The sequence below is a fragment of the Martes martes genome (genome assembly GCF_963455335.1).
Source record: "Martes martes genome assembly, chromosome: 12".
NCBI classification, from domain to species: Eukaryota; Metazoa; Chordata; class Mammalia; order Carnivora; family Mustelidae; genus Martes; species Martes martes.
The window spans coordinates 63,219,584-63,232,972 of record NC_137900.1 but is presented as its reverse complement, the minus strand read 5'-3'; the positions used below and the strand labels follow the sequence as shown (position 1 = coordinate 63,232,972).

Below are 13,389 nucleotides of genomic sequence, written 5' to 3'. Positions count from 1 at the left end.
TAAATTTGTTTCCATCCACCCTGGTAAATATGCTGGGACAACACTGGAAAATACTGTTAGGAAAAATACTAGTAGTACTATTCTGTAAAATTGTGGAATGCAGCTCACTGCTTCCACCCAAAATGGTGAACCATACTTAGGGATATGAGAAGGATTCTATAAACCAGGGAATGACGGCCCATCCCTCCCCACAGTACAGGGGAACAGGTACACAGTCTTCTCCCTGTCCCCTCTTGCACCAGAAATTCTTATTAGAGAAATACAAGTGTCCTCTTTCCTTCTCTGCCTTCCCCTCTGGGAAGGGCAAACAAGTTGATCCAGAAAGAACAAGAGAAAGGCAAGGTTTGTGGCTTCCTTCCAGGTTCATCACAGCGTAGCAGCAGGGAGCAGCACACCCCCAGGTCCATCCTCTCCCTCTACTTCTACAACAGTCTGCATAATCTGGCCTCAGAAAAAAAGAAGTCCCTATCAAGGTAATGAACTTTGAATATTTTTAAGAGTTTCTGGCATATTTTCTTTGACCATTTACGAATTGACATAAAGACTTACCCGTTTGTGTTGCCTTGCGAGTTTTTCTTTTGCCTCTTCCAGCTCTTTCTGGATTTTGAGAACGTGTTTGTTCATCTTACGAATCGTGGAGTGCAAGATTTCCCAAACAAATAATCTTAAAGTAACACAGTGTTTAGTTACTGTATGTTCAAGTACATGTAAGAGAAAATAAGATCTCTCAGCTTTTATAACCTACTCATGCTGAAGGTCTTCTTAGTAGGCAGAATTGGTCCTATTTCTCCAGCAATGCTTGAAAAAGTTTTTGTATTATAAATTGTGCAAACATCTGTCTCTACCCATTAGACTCAGGTAAGTCTTCTGAAGGCAGTACTGGGTCCTTGTCATTTTTATTTCCATCCCCTACTAGACATGCATAAAAGGTATGTGTATGTACTCAATGAAGTGAAATGGCAAACCAGAAAAAATATATATACATTAAAAACAAAAATGTATTTTCTCTCTTCTAAATTTAAACATTATGTATTGGAGTTGTCTCAAAATGGAAACCTAATCTGAGGCTCATTTCACATGCTTTAAGCTACTTAACTATAGCATATATTCAGCCAATTCTCTGGAACATTTAAGAAACTTACTAGTTGGGGTGCCTGAGTGGCTCAGTGGGTTAAAGCCTCTGCCTTCGGCTCAGGTCATGATCCCAGGGTCTGGGGTCGAGCCCCGCATGAGGCTCTCTGTTCAACAGGGAGCCTGCTTCTCCCTCTCTCTCTCTCTGCCTATTTGTGATCTCTCTCTCTGTCAAATAAATAAATAAAATCTTTAAAAAAAAAAAAAGAAACTTACTAGTTCACAATAGCTATCAACTGCTGGGCTTTCAAGAATGAGATAAATTTTACGTGTCTGGTTCTGTATCCGCAAACTGCTCAAGCATGGTCACCTTGTAGGTGCTTTAAAATGTTTGTTGCATAAATGGTTTATTTTTTGAAGCAACGGCTTACCTGTATCTGTCTACAAACTAGTTCTTCCTAACCCCAAGATACAGCGCAGAAGAGGACTTCCCGCTAAACATTTTGACTTGGATGAGGACAGTTTCAGTGCAAGATAGTAAATCAGCCAGTCATCAAACCCAGTCCAGAGCATTAGTGGACAGGGCGTAAGAGCAGAATACTTCAGCTCTGGAAGGGGTGATCAGGGAATGCTTTGCCGAGTTAGGAATCCTTGAGCTTAGGGTTCAAGAACTGCTAGAGCTTTTGAGCCCATTACCCATTCAAGAATGCCTGTGTCTGAATTCTGACTCTGCACTTAGTTGTGACTTTGGACAAACTACTTAAACACTCTGCAGCACTTTCCTGTTTTGTACAATATAGATACTGTAACCCCCTCTATTGTGTGGGGTGAGGATAATGGCTACCAAATAACCTGGGCGATCAATTTTCTGAGAGTTTGCAAATACGAGAAATGTCGTCTTCATTTATGAATGCCAACCTGGCTGATACGGTAACTTTAGATCAAACCCTTCCACCCTAACGATTAAGTTCATTTCAGGCCAGTGTCCTCTGCAATACCAAATACAATGAAGAGGATAAAGGCTGTGTGGATTTTTTGATCTTTATAAGCACTATTCCTTTATTTCCTGTTTTGAGACAACTCCTACTGTTCCAGTCCCAATCAGTTCGAAAGCCTATGAACTCACCTCATGAGTAAGAACGAAGCTTAATGAAAAGTCTCTTCCTGTAGGGCAAATGGGCCTAGAATGAATCTTCTGCATTAAATCTAGGGTTTTTGTGACTGAGGTGAGACACCCTACCTTCCCCATGGGCACTCAGGTGCCCATCAGACTTCTCCTCAGTCCCTCTGTGATGTGTCCTTACTCCACCTGACTTTGGTTTCGCATGGCTCCTGGAATACATTCAGTTCCCCAGTTGCGCTGGAACTCTTCCCTATATCCCACTGTCTAGCTCAGACCCTGACACACAACCTGATCTTCCCTCCCAAGTCTGGATCCTTTATCAGCAATTCTACTTGTCTGGCTGGGTCCTGATTCGATTTACATGTGTGTCCTTAAGAGACACTGCGAAACTGCCTGGCTGTGTATTCACATTGTCCAGGAATCTTTTGCCAAGTCCAGTCCTACCAGATCGGACCATCGGTACATTAATGATGTCTGAACCAGAATCTGGAGCTCATGTATGAGACTGAATATAAGTCAATTCTTAAAGAATACAAACTTTGTAAAATAATCCACACTTACCTAGTAAAGTCTCGAGATAGCTCTGAAGAGAAGATCCAATTTGCCACTGCAGCACAGTCAACAATCTGTGTACGGATCATCTTATCTACTAGTACAGCAATCATCTACAATGAGAAAACAGCTACTAGGGTAAATCACACTTATATGGAATCCCACCCATGCTACAAAACCAAAACAGAAAGTCTGAAATTCATTTTCAGCGGTTATGGAACAGATCAATTTGATCATTGGGTCTTAAGCTTTATTCTGCATTCTGTTTGGCTCCGGTACTTATTATAAGACAGCAAGAGAACTATAATGCCAATAAAGATGGAGCAAAAAGAAAAACTGTTAGTGGTAACACCTAAGATTTTTTGAAAATATTAGAGAATACCAAAATATATAAACTCAGTTGAATCCTTAAATTAAAAAATCTAAGGATGTTTCATTATAAAAAAAAGTGTTAATATATTCAATTTATTTTAATGCCTCTCTAAAACCTACAGTATGAAAACAGTAACTTGAGTTTTGAGAAATCCGGAGCTTGTTTGTAGAAACTGGGTAGACTTGACAACTATTTCCTTACCCAAGTGGTAGACTCTTCTAAACAACAAGCATTCTTACTACATATTTAAAGAATGTGTTGAGATATTATAGTCCAAAACCAAATCATATACTTGCTCTTTAATGAATGAATCAAATACCATGATTTCTACAGCCTTAAAAAAGACTCAAATTTCATGTTTTAAAACAATGGTATTAATTGCCTTATTTTTATACCTACACAATCAGAGCCTCAACATGTCTAATTAGAATTTTTACCTGTGGATGGTTCCTCCAGACCTCAAACATAACTCTCAGAACATGTAACTTTCCTTCATCACTCTCAGCTAGGGTTTTGAAGACTTCATGAAACCTTTTGACAGTGGGGGTAAAAAACACCACATAAAAACTTATTCATTAAGGATTTTAAGTTTTTCAAAGCTTTTTTGATGCTACTCAATTTACAGTGTAATACATAAATACAAAATAACTGAACGTTAACCATTAAGGAAATAAAGGGTATGATTAGGAATTTATGGTTTGTATGAAGTTTGCCACAAATCTTAGATTTTCGATACACCACTGTTAGCCTAGGGCTATAGTTAACTGTGCATCTAAGACTAGGTGAGGGCTAACGAACCGTCTCCAAACACAGGCGAAGTATCCTGCCTGCACTTTCTGTGGGTACCCTGCAATAGAGACTCGAAGTTGAGATGGCTGAGCAGCCCAGTTTCTCTGCTCAGCTGGAGGAGTATCTGTATGCTCTTCCTGCTTCTGTATTGTCTGAAGAGTTAGAAAGCTCTGTCTTCAGTACCAACCTTTGGGTCAATCCCCCAAATGTAGCTGGCTCTATTTCTGCTTACCTTCGTCTAGGAAGATGTTTAGACAGGGTGGGAGCTTCTTGACGATATACAGGATTGTCCTATGGACCCAGGTTTCTGACTAGTTTCTCTAAGTCTACCTAAAAATAGGTACCTGCCATGTGCATAGCAAACTGTCCATACGGACTGACAGGAGCCAAACAGGATGTTAGTACTACACACCAGAACCGCTGTATTAAAGTATATGACGATACTATTAAGGTCTTCATGTTCAACAATTTTAGCTAAAAATTACTATACCACTGGTATACACCAAGCAACATTCCGAACCCTCAAAATAGAGTACGTGTTCTTGTTGCACTTACTTTGCAAGAGCACTAAAGGAGTGGCTGAATGATTTGGCTGCCAAGTGTAGCAGAGTCTGTACAAAGACCTCGATTTTCAAAGGGTTAAAGCTGAATCCTTCATCTGAAAAATATTCCACAGTAAGAAAGCTAGAAAATTTAAGTATACCAAGTCCTTGGTCCGTCACCTAGAGTGCTAGATGGATGGCATGCTCACATTCAGGCATTAAGTCAGACACGTCAGTCATGTCTCTGCATACCGATGAAGCAATAAAAGACCACTGCTGATTTCAAATACTCAAAATATAAAACTAATCATAATCTTAATTCTTAGTTTTTTTGGGACTGTTTCCCTAATTCTTTTATATGATCCATTTCTTTTACAAATACAACTTAAACTTTGTTCATATCTCTCTGTATGATGGGAAAATAATATATTAAAAAATTCAGTAAACACTAACAGTTAAGTCTAAGTCTTAAGATGTCTGACAATGTCTGAATTTACGACCATTCATTTCAACATCTGCTTTCTAAATATATATCTTCTATCATAATACAAATGTCTTAGAAAAATCCAAACAAAATCCTAATAATAAGTAACCCAAGGGCCATTCATGTTTTATTTTGATTAAATCATTTACTATGCAGGTGTCCTTATGTACAGATCTAACAAAAATTTTTCCCCGAAATGTCACCTAGTTGTCCCAGTAGACTTTTTACCTGTTTTACTGATTTGTCTTTTCTGGTGCCAGTATCACATTATTCTAGCTACTGCAGTTTTCATGATATCTTTTAATAAATGGTAAGGCAAGTCCCTCTCATCATTTTTTGACTTGTTCATTTACTGATTCAGGTAAGCTTACAAATCATTTTGCCTATTTTGCCACTCTTGCCCAGAGAAAAACCTAGGGTTAGGGTTGGAATTACATGGTACATACTCAGTATGTGTTAAACATTCTTATTATAATTGTTTAAAAACTGGTAAAAAACTCAACTTTATAATTCACCAAGTCCTCCCATTCAGGAAACTCTCTAAAGTGAAAACGGGAAATGTTTAAAAATTTCTAAATGGTAACAGCATATTTTACATTGTGTTTAGTTTCTAAACTGAATGTCAGCTATCATAGGGAAGTGAGGGTCTCACTTTACATAAGGGAGAAAGTAGCTGGGTTCTAGGAACCATGGACACTGAGCAGGCCTTTGGTTAGGAGCAGCTGTTCAGACTTCAGAGCTCACATTCTGCCTTCTCTCTATGCTGTGAGCCGGCCTGTGCAAAGCTCCCCTGAAGAAGTCTTACCGTCATCATCCTCCTGGTTAGGATTTGGCACATCTTTCAGAATGCTGAAGATTTCATCATTGGTTGCTTTACTTTTAAAGGCAACAGCTAAACAGAGGGCAACTGAGTGTCCAGGAAGAGAATCTAAGCACAGAATGGGGAAGAAGATAGATCAAGTTTTAAGACTGTTCTTGTAAATAGTTAAATAACTAAGAAACTTCCATGACTGTCCTTTGACAGTCCTCAAATCCCTAGGCTTTTATTAAGCCAAACAGCTGAGACTTGATGTATTTCTTTCATTTTGGTCAGTGCCCCTTCTTCCTCCTTTTCCCTAAGACAGTGACAAATAAGTTTGAGGAAGGCCATCAATTTGATAGGTTTTTTTGCTTTTGTCTTTTGCTGAGGCCATACACTTGCATCTGTATAAGCCAGATGCTCATAGGCTGTGACTCCATGTATTTAATACTATTAGTTATCTGTTGAGTCCTTAATTGTATAAAATTTACACTAATATATATTGTATGGCATCACCAGGGCAACTGCAAATCTTAACATAAGGCAGACAAAGGGGTAACAAATAAAATGACAATCCTGACATAGAACAGGAGTTGCTAAGCATTTTGAATGAAGTCAGTTACAATAGGTCACATGTGCTGTGTAGCTTTTCTTTGGAAGTGGGAGAGAAAATAGTGGAGAAACAGAAAATCCCGTCACTAAAGGGTCTACATTGTATTGGAGAACCAAGACAGTCACAAAAAAAGTAGCCAGAGCAACACAAAACTGGCTTGCTAAAGGTTAGTATTCACTGGAGAGGAGCTTGGGCCAGACCCTAGAGAGAGTACAGGAACTAAAGAGAGAAAGGGCTTTCCAGACTGAGGTTAACGGCACAAATAAAGGCAAAACCGAGAACCCTGAGCCCAGAATAAATAAAAGAGGAAGTGGCCTGGCTGGAGCAGGGGTCCACTTGGGAAGAAGTGACAAATGACACAGTAGAGACAACTGTTAGGAAGGCTTTAACTGTAAGGCTCAGCTGCTTCTATGGGGAAAAAAGAAAGCTCAACATTCAACGAAAGTTTGAGCTCTTGCTATCAAAGACTACCTTATGGTTCTCTGGGCCAGTATAAGGCAGAGCTCAGAACTCCGCACATGCGCGTGCTGCCGCATCAATTTTGCTCTTGCAGGAAAGCACAGTGGGAAGAGCGAAAGTGGCTTGTGGTTAGTAGGGATGGATGTGAGCTGGGGCTCTACCACTCGGAAGCCATTTCACTCTGGCTTCACCTCTTTGAAGAGATTCTTCATTGTAAAATTGGTATAATAAACACACTAATTCTCAGAGCTGCCTCAAGGATTAAGTGACATAGTGACGAAGGAAATGTACTCAGCATTGGGACCAACCGAGTTCACTTTAAGGAAAACAGGTGTAGTGTGAGGTGGAGGTGGAGAACCAAGGGCGCAGGAGAAGGCAAGGGAGGGGAGTGAGTTTCAAGATGTAGGAAATGCCACACACCATGAAGTGGGGGGCTCACGGAGGAGTCATATGCAGTGCCATCTGCGAAGACTACCGTGAAAAACTTCTGCCCCCAACTCTCAACCAGCGATCACCAATGCACACCTTACCTTCCTTAAGCATAAGGCACAAAATGGCATATCACAGTATAGGCCCTCTGACTCACAGTGTAATCTCAGACATGGGGTAACCAAAAAGTAAGAAAACCGTATTTAAGAATTGACTTCTAGAGGCATATTACTGGTCAAAATACAGTCAATGTGCACCTGTGTTCCCACACCTCAACGGGTACCATATGCTAATCAATTCAGATAATCTCTACCACCGTGACAGATACACTCATTTTAATAAGTTCTGGCTCTACATTCAACTCGATATACTTAGCAGTATATTTAAGATAATCTCATGGATCTAACATTATAAAAATATTAAGGAAAAAAACTTACAAGCCAATAAGTAAACCATGAATCTTTAAAATGATGACAGGGCAAATAAAATAATAGCGACTAGTATAGATTACCTTTCAAACAGACAAAATATAAACCCAAGAAAAGAGAAAGTTCACTTTTTCCACCTTAAATAACTGACTTCAAAGAATATTGGTATCAGTACTTTTAAAAGACAACGGGATGAACTGTATTCTATTACTTACTGCTACTTTCATCTCCGTACTTGTAAATGCAGGTTGGGTTTGCAGGACATAGAGCTGAGAAGGTAGGAGGAACAATATCTAATATACGCTGATGATAAGACAACCTATAATACAAATAAGAGCCTCAGAAAATACTGTTCATCAGTTCCATTATTTGGTAACCTCCAATTTACCAAGAAAAGTCCTATCTCCAACACCCTGGACTCAGCTGACAGCCAAGAAGCCAAAGGGGAAAACAAGTCCTTTAAGCTTTTGTCTATGACAGCATACTAAAACTCAGGCCTTCTTCAAAACTTACTGGTTCACAATGAGGGGAAGCCTGGTGACCAAGGAAGTGGAGTGGTACTGGGGTAGGGTGGGGCACAGGATAGTCTCCATGATGGAGACACTGATTATACTGTAGCAAATAAATGTATATCAAGGCTAATGGGAGCCAAGTTTTCTACTGTCTGAGAAAGTATTTAGAAATCATGGCAAGGGGAAGGCTGGAAAAAATGAAGTAGAGTTGGAGGGATACACCCACCTTGGTCGATATAAAAAGGTGTGTGTGTGTGTGTGTGTGTGTGCACACGCGTGCGCGTGTGCGCGCATAAACGTATATACTATCTTTGTCCATCCCAAGAACAGTGAGCACATTAAGTGTCCAGATCTTGGTTCCTAAATACTATACTTCACTATTAGGACCTTGGGCTCCATGAGGGGTGCCTGGGTAGCTCAGCTGGTTGAGTGTCAGACTCTTGATTTTGCCTTAGGTCATGAGCTTAGGGTCCTGGGATTGAGTCCGCTTGTCCCGGTCCCTCTGCCCCTCCCCCTTGCTTGTGCATGCTCATGCATGCATGTGCGTGCTCTCTCTCAAATAAATAAAATCTTAAAAAAATCAAGAACAGAAACAAAAAACTTGGGCTCTGTGACTAGATGATTCCAGGGGAGGGGTAAGGAAACACAAGTTGAGCCTGGTACAGCTTATGCCAAAAATAAGGAAATGCTTAATGAATGGAGGGGGAATGTTAAGAAGGAAAAAAAAGGACACAGGAGGCACAAGAGACTCTGCAATAAACAAATCAGCGGGCAATTTAGGCATCAAAATTATTAATGACAGCAAGAGATTATAACTCATTGAAGGAAACAGAAATCCGTTAGTCCCTACTGATATATAAACACAGGACTAAATAAATAAATGGGTGAAAAAGGATAGTGCCTTCTTACAGGAGAATACCAACTAATAAATGTAGGGAAAAAATGGAAAAAGAATCATTACTTGGCAGTCACCACAGTGGTGGCAGATAAAAGTAGCTGTCAGTAGACATCTGATGCAGAACAGAATAAGAGTATGATCTCAGGATATCTCCCACAAAATATTAATCAATCACAAAGGGAGTAATGGTGAATTTAAAGTGGAGAAGCGTGGCAGCCACTGACATGACCAGTGCCCAAGGTTAACATTTCCAGGGGTGGGGCTCATGTGCCTCCCGATGTGATGCATGAGGAACACTACCAACAATGGAAGTCCTGAGTCTGGTCAGGAACACACGTGAGGGCAACTCAAGAAAGAAAGGCTTAGATTCTTTAAAACATGAAAGACAGGAAAGAGTAACTGGTCAAGTGAGGAACATGAAGGGAATGACAACTAAATGCTACCCATGTGCTCCTGGATGGGATTCTGGCCCAGTAAAGGCAAAGACATTATGGTGATGGGTTGGCAAGGTTTCGTCTGTGGGCTGGGTGGCCGTATTCCTACACTACAGCCTGTTTCCTAATCTGGAGGACTGCATGCTGGCCATTTAGAAGCGTCTTTGTTTTGGGGAAAGATACAATGGATTCTTAAAGGGCGATGGGCCATCACCTCTGCAGCTTGTCTTCAGAAGGTTCAGAAAAAGACCAATGTGATGGGTGTATACACACAGAGAAGGGAAAAAGAAGTGAACATGTGAACAAGTGTGAAGTGTTAACAACTAGGGAATCGAAATGAACAGGATACAACGTTCTTTGCACTATTTTGGCAACTGTCCTAAAATATGAAATTATTTCAAAGTACATTTGACAAAAAAAATATTGGCCTAATTCACATACAATCCAGATGGCATGGCTGCTTAATTTTTTTTAGCCTGAATCTTCACTAAAAACTGAAAGGGAAGAGAGGCAGGTACGTGGATTCAAAAAATGATATTCTGGACATACATCACACATGCAAAGAAGAGACACTCCCCACCTCTGCCAGAGAAATTAGGAGAACTAAGTTAAGGAGAAAACACAAAGAACTTACCTCATACATTTTTCTAGAACTTCTCTTACAAACTTTGGTTTGGGACTTTCAGGATCTTGAGTAAGACAATCTGACCTAATGAGAAAACGGTAGTTTTATAAGCTCTTACACATAATCTGCATTTACACCTAATGTGTACTTAGCTATAATGAATTTCCTTGTACCTATGTTCTTTCATTTACGCATGCACGCGCGCGCACACACACACACGTATAACAGAAATAATTATTTCAGACTGTGTAGGAGATTGCTTTTATTATTATTAATATTTTTTTATTATTTATTATTTTATTTTATTATTATTAATTATAAATATTAAGTTTTCTTTATTATGACAGACTGCAGAGAAAGGAACGATAAAACATACCACCACTTACCAATCTTCCCAGCTCCAACGGAACTGGAAGTTACTTAGATGATGGGAAAACCAATTAATAAACCTATAGAGAGAAGTGGGCGGGGGGGGGGAAGAAAAGGATGAATGGTTGCAGTTTGTAACAGGAACTTATATAATCCTTCAGACAAATAAAACCCTACTTTATAGGGTTACATGAAAAGCATATGCCCCTACCAAAGCTGTATCTTCTGCTGTCACTTAGCCTTTTCTCTATAAATCCTAGAATTCATCTTCTCCCCAAAATAACAGTCCCCTATTTCACTCCTTGTAATAGTACTATCCTTTTTAAGCAAATAACAGATATGAGTACCTGTTTTGTCCCAGGCACTATATATACACGTGTGTGTATATGTGTATCTATCTATCTATATTTGAAATCTCACAATAACTTTCAAGTAATGTACTATTTCCCCCCATTTCACTGACAAAGAAACAGAGGCAAAAGAAAAAAGATGAAAGGAATTGCACATAAAACATTTTACAAGTGGCAGAGCCAAAGTGTAGTCTCTCATCACATTATACCCTTTTTACCACAAACAAAATATATTCCTCTTTTCCCCTAAAAATACTTATCTAACTAGATAGAAATCACCTTAGTATACTAGTATACTTAGTATACACAGTATAATGCTGTGAAATTTTAAGAGCCAAATATATATCTGCTGAATTTCAAATGGCATAAATGTGATATCCAACACAACTCCTAGTTTTATTAATTAGATTGGGAGAAAAAAATCAGAAGACGCTTTCTTAAAGCATGTTCCTCACAGATCTGTAATTGCAATCACTGAAATTACTCAGGATAATAGGTGTGACATACAACAGTGCTTACTGATTAAGTTCAGATATGCAATCTGAACAATGGACATGAAAGATTATGGTGACTGGGAAATGTTCAGGACCTGTCCTGATCTGATCTGGGAAACTGACGAAGGTAAGAAAGAACACCAGGTGATAAAGGTGGTATACAGGCCTCGCCCAAAAGACAGTGGGCATGCGATTACTACGCCTCTAACAATCCAATATGGTCTTTTGTATAAACTGAGTCTTCAAGGTATAGTTATGCAGAAGCTAATTATTTTAGAAGCAGATACTATCTATAAACCAAAATAGATATATATTTATACATAACAAATATACAGTATTAGATTCTGCTTCTGCATAGGTGATAGTTAATATAAAGCCCATTTTAAAAGCTTACATGTCCAATTACAAAGGAAAAAGTATAATTATACCAATGCACCAAATAAGTAAACAATGAATGAAATTAAAGAAAACCTCAGCATGTCCATCATTTCATACTGAAAGCATAATGTTACATTATGAGTTTTATTATTATACAGAGGATTATTTGGGGGAGGCAAGAAAGAAAAATCAACTTAGAACTTCTAAAAAGGCAAGTGTTTTACTGATAAAAATTTTTTATACTGTACAGGGAGTAGAAGCTGCTACCCATCAGTATAGGAAATAAGGCAGTTACTGTACCTGTCCACACATGTAGTGTTCATCGTGTCCAAACGCATGTATAACATTTCAGTTGCCTGTGCAAGCTGTGAATTTGAGGATAAGGAAAACTACTCTTCATCCTCTTTCAAAATAAGTTGTGATAAAAAAGTAAGATTTCTTAGAAGTCTGTATAATGATTAATAATGCTGAGCATCTTTTCATATAATTGATTTTTTTAAAAAACATCTTTGAGTTACCAATGATGTACAATAAATCAGAACTGCATACACCCATGAAATAAACACAGTGAATATTTCCATCACCTCTCCTCTAAACACTCCCCATGCTCCTTTGTAGTCCTTTCTTCCCCTCCTCCCCTGTGTCTGCGAGCAAATATTGGTTTGCTGTCACCGGATCACTTTGCATTTTCTAGAATTTTGTATAAATGAAATCATATAGTATAAATTCTTATTTGTTTGGCAACTTATATTCAGCATACTTATTTTGCAATTCATTCAAATTGTTGCCTGCACCAAAAATTTGCTCCTTTTATTCCTGAGTAGTATTCCATTGCGTAGATATGACAAATGTGTACATTCACTCATGTACTGATGGATATTTGGGTTGTCCCATTTGGGATTATTATAAAGTTTCTATGAACATTAATGCCCATTAATGTTTCTATGAACATTAATGTAGGGTAAAGTGCTTTCATTTCTGTTAGGTAAATTCCTAAGAGTGGAATGGCTTGATTGTGTTTAATATATGTTTACACATATGTTTAGCTTTTGAAAAAATGGCCAAACTTTCTATGAAGTGATTTAAACCCACAGTAAGAAATATTTAATAATCTTTTAAAACCAGGCCAAAGAGAGTAAGTTTAAAAGCAAAGGGAAGGATACAACTTGGGGGAGAGAGCCGGGCTGAAGTTTGCACAGCTCGATGAGCAGCGTTGTGTACATCACATCAATGTGCGGGGGAGCTGGCAGCTGAAACAGCTCTGCAAAGATCACCTACAAAAGAATCATGAGTCAGAACTCAATTCAACCAGGACCTTTTGTACTTCCATCAGAAAGACCTGAACATTTTAAACGTAAACTCTAACTCCATGGCATTCATAATGAAAAAATAATTACTTTTTAATCTGTAAAATTATGCTCTTTAAAACATGGAGATCTGTAACTGCATACTGTAATGAAAATTTCGTCTTTCTGTAACTCAGTCAAATAAGAATATGCAAAAATTAATGCTTATTTGATACTGCCAAAGAATTGTGCAATTAAATTCCAACTCTGGAAGTATCAGAGGTGATTCAGGCAGGTGGTCCATCAGGGTGTCACTCCTAGAAGAGTAAAAACTCTCACTAGATTTTGAGAATAGGAACTGAGGACATTCCAGGCTGCTAC

The 13,389-nt window shown here is 38.7% G+C and overlaps 1 protein-coding gene across 1 annotated transcript in view; it reads right to left on the bottom strand.

Annotated features, from left to right (window-relative positions):
• NCBP1 (nuclear cap binding protein subunit 1) overlaps positions 1–13,389 on the bottom strand; it is a 39,976-nt gene that overhangs the window by 4,462 nt on the left and 22,125 nt on the right. The window contains exons 11-20 of the mRNA XM_080820544.1: positions 12,886–12,996; positions 12,023–12,087; positions 10,518–10,580; positions 10,141–10,215; positions 7,878–7,981; positions 5,740–5,862; positions 4,464–4,566; positions 3,557–3,650; positions 2,756–2,859; positions 550–664 (exon numbers count right to left, since the gene is read on the bottom strand). Coding sequence (XP_080676670.1) covers positions 550–664; positions 2,756–2,859; positions 3,557–3,650; positions 4,464–4,566; positions 5,740–5,862; positions 7,878–7,981; positions 10,141–10,215; positions 10,518–10,580; positions 12,023–12,087; positions 12,886–12,996 — 957 coding nt within the window. The remainder of the gene's footprint in view (positions 1–549; positions 665–2,755; positions 2,860–3,556; positions 3,651–4,463; positions 4,567–5,739; positions 5,863–7,877; positions 7,982–10,140; positions 10,216–10,517; positions 10,581–12,022; positions 12,088–12,885; positions 12,997–13,389) is intronic.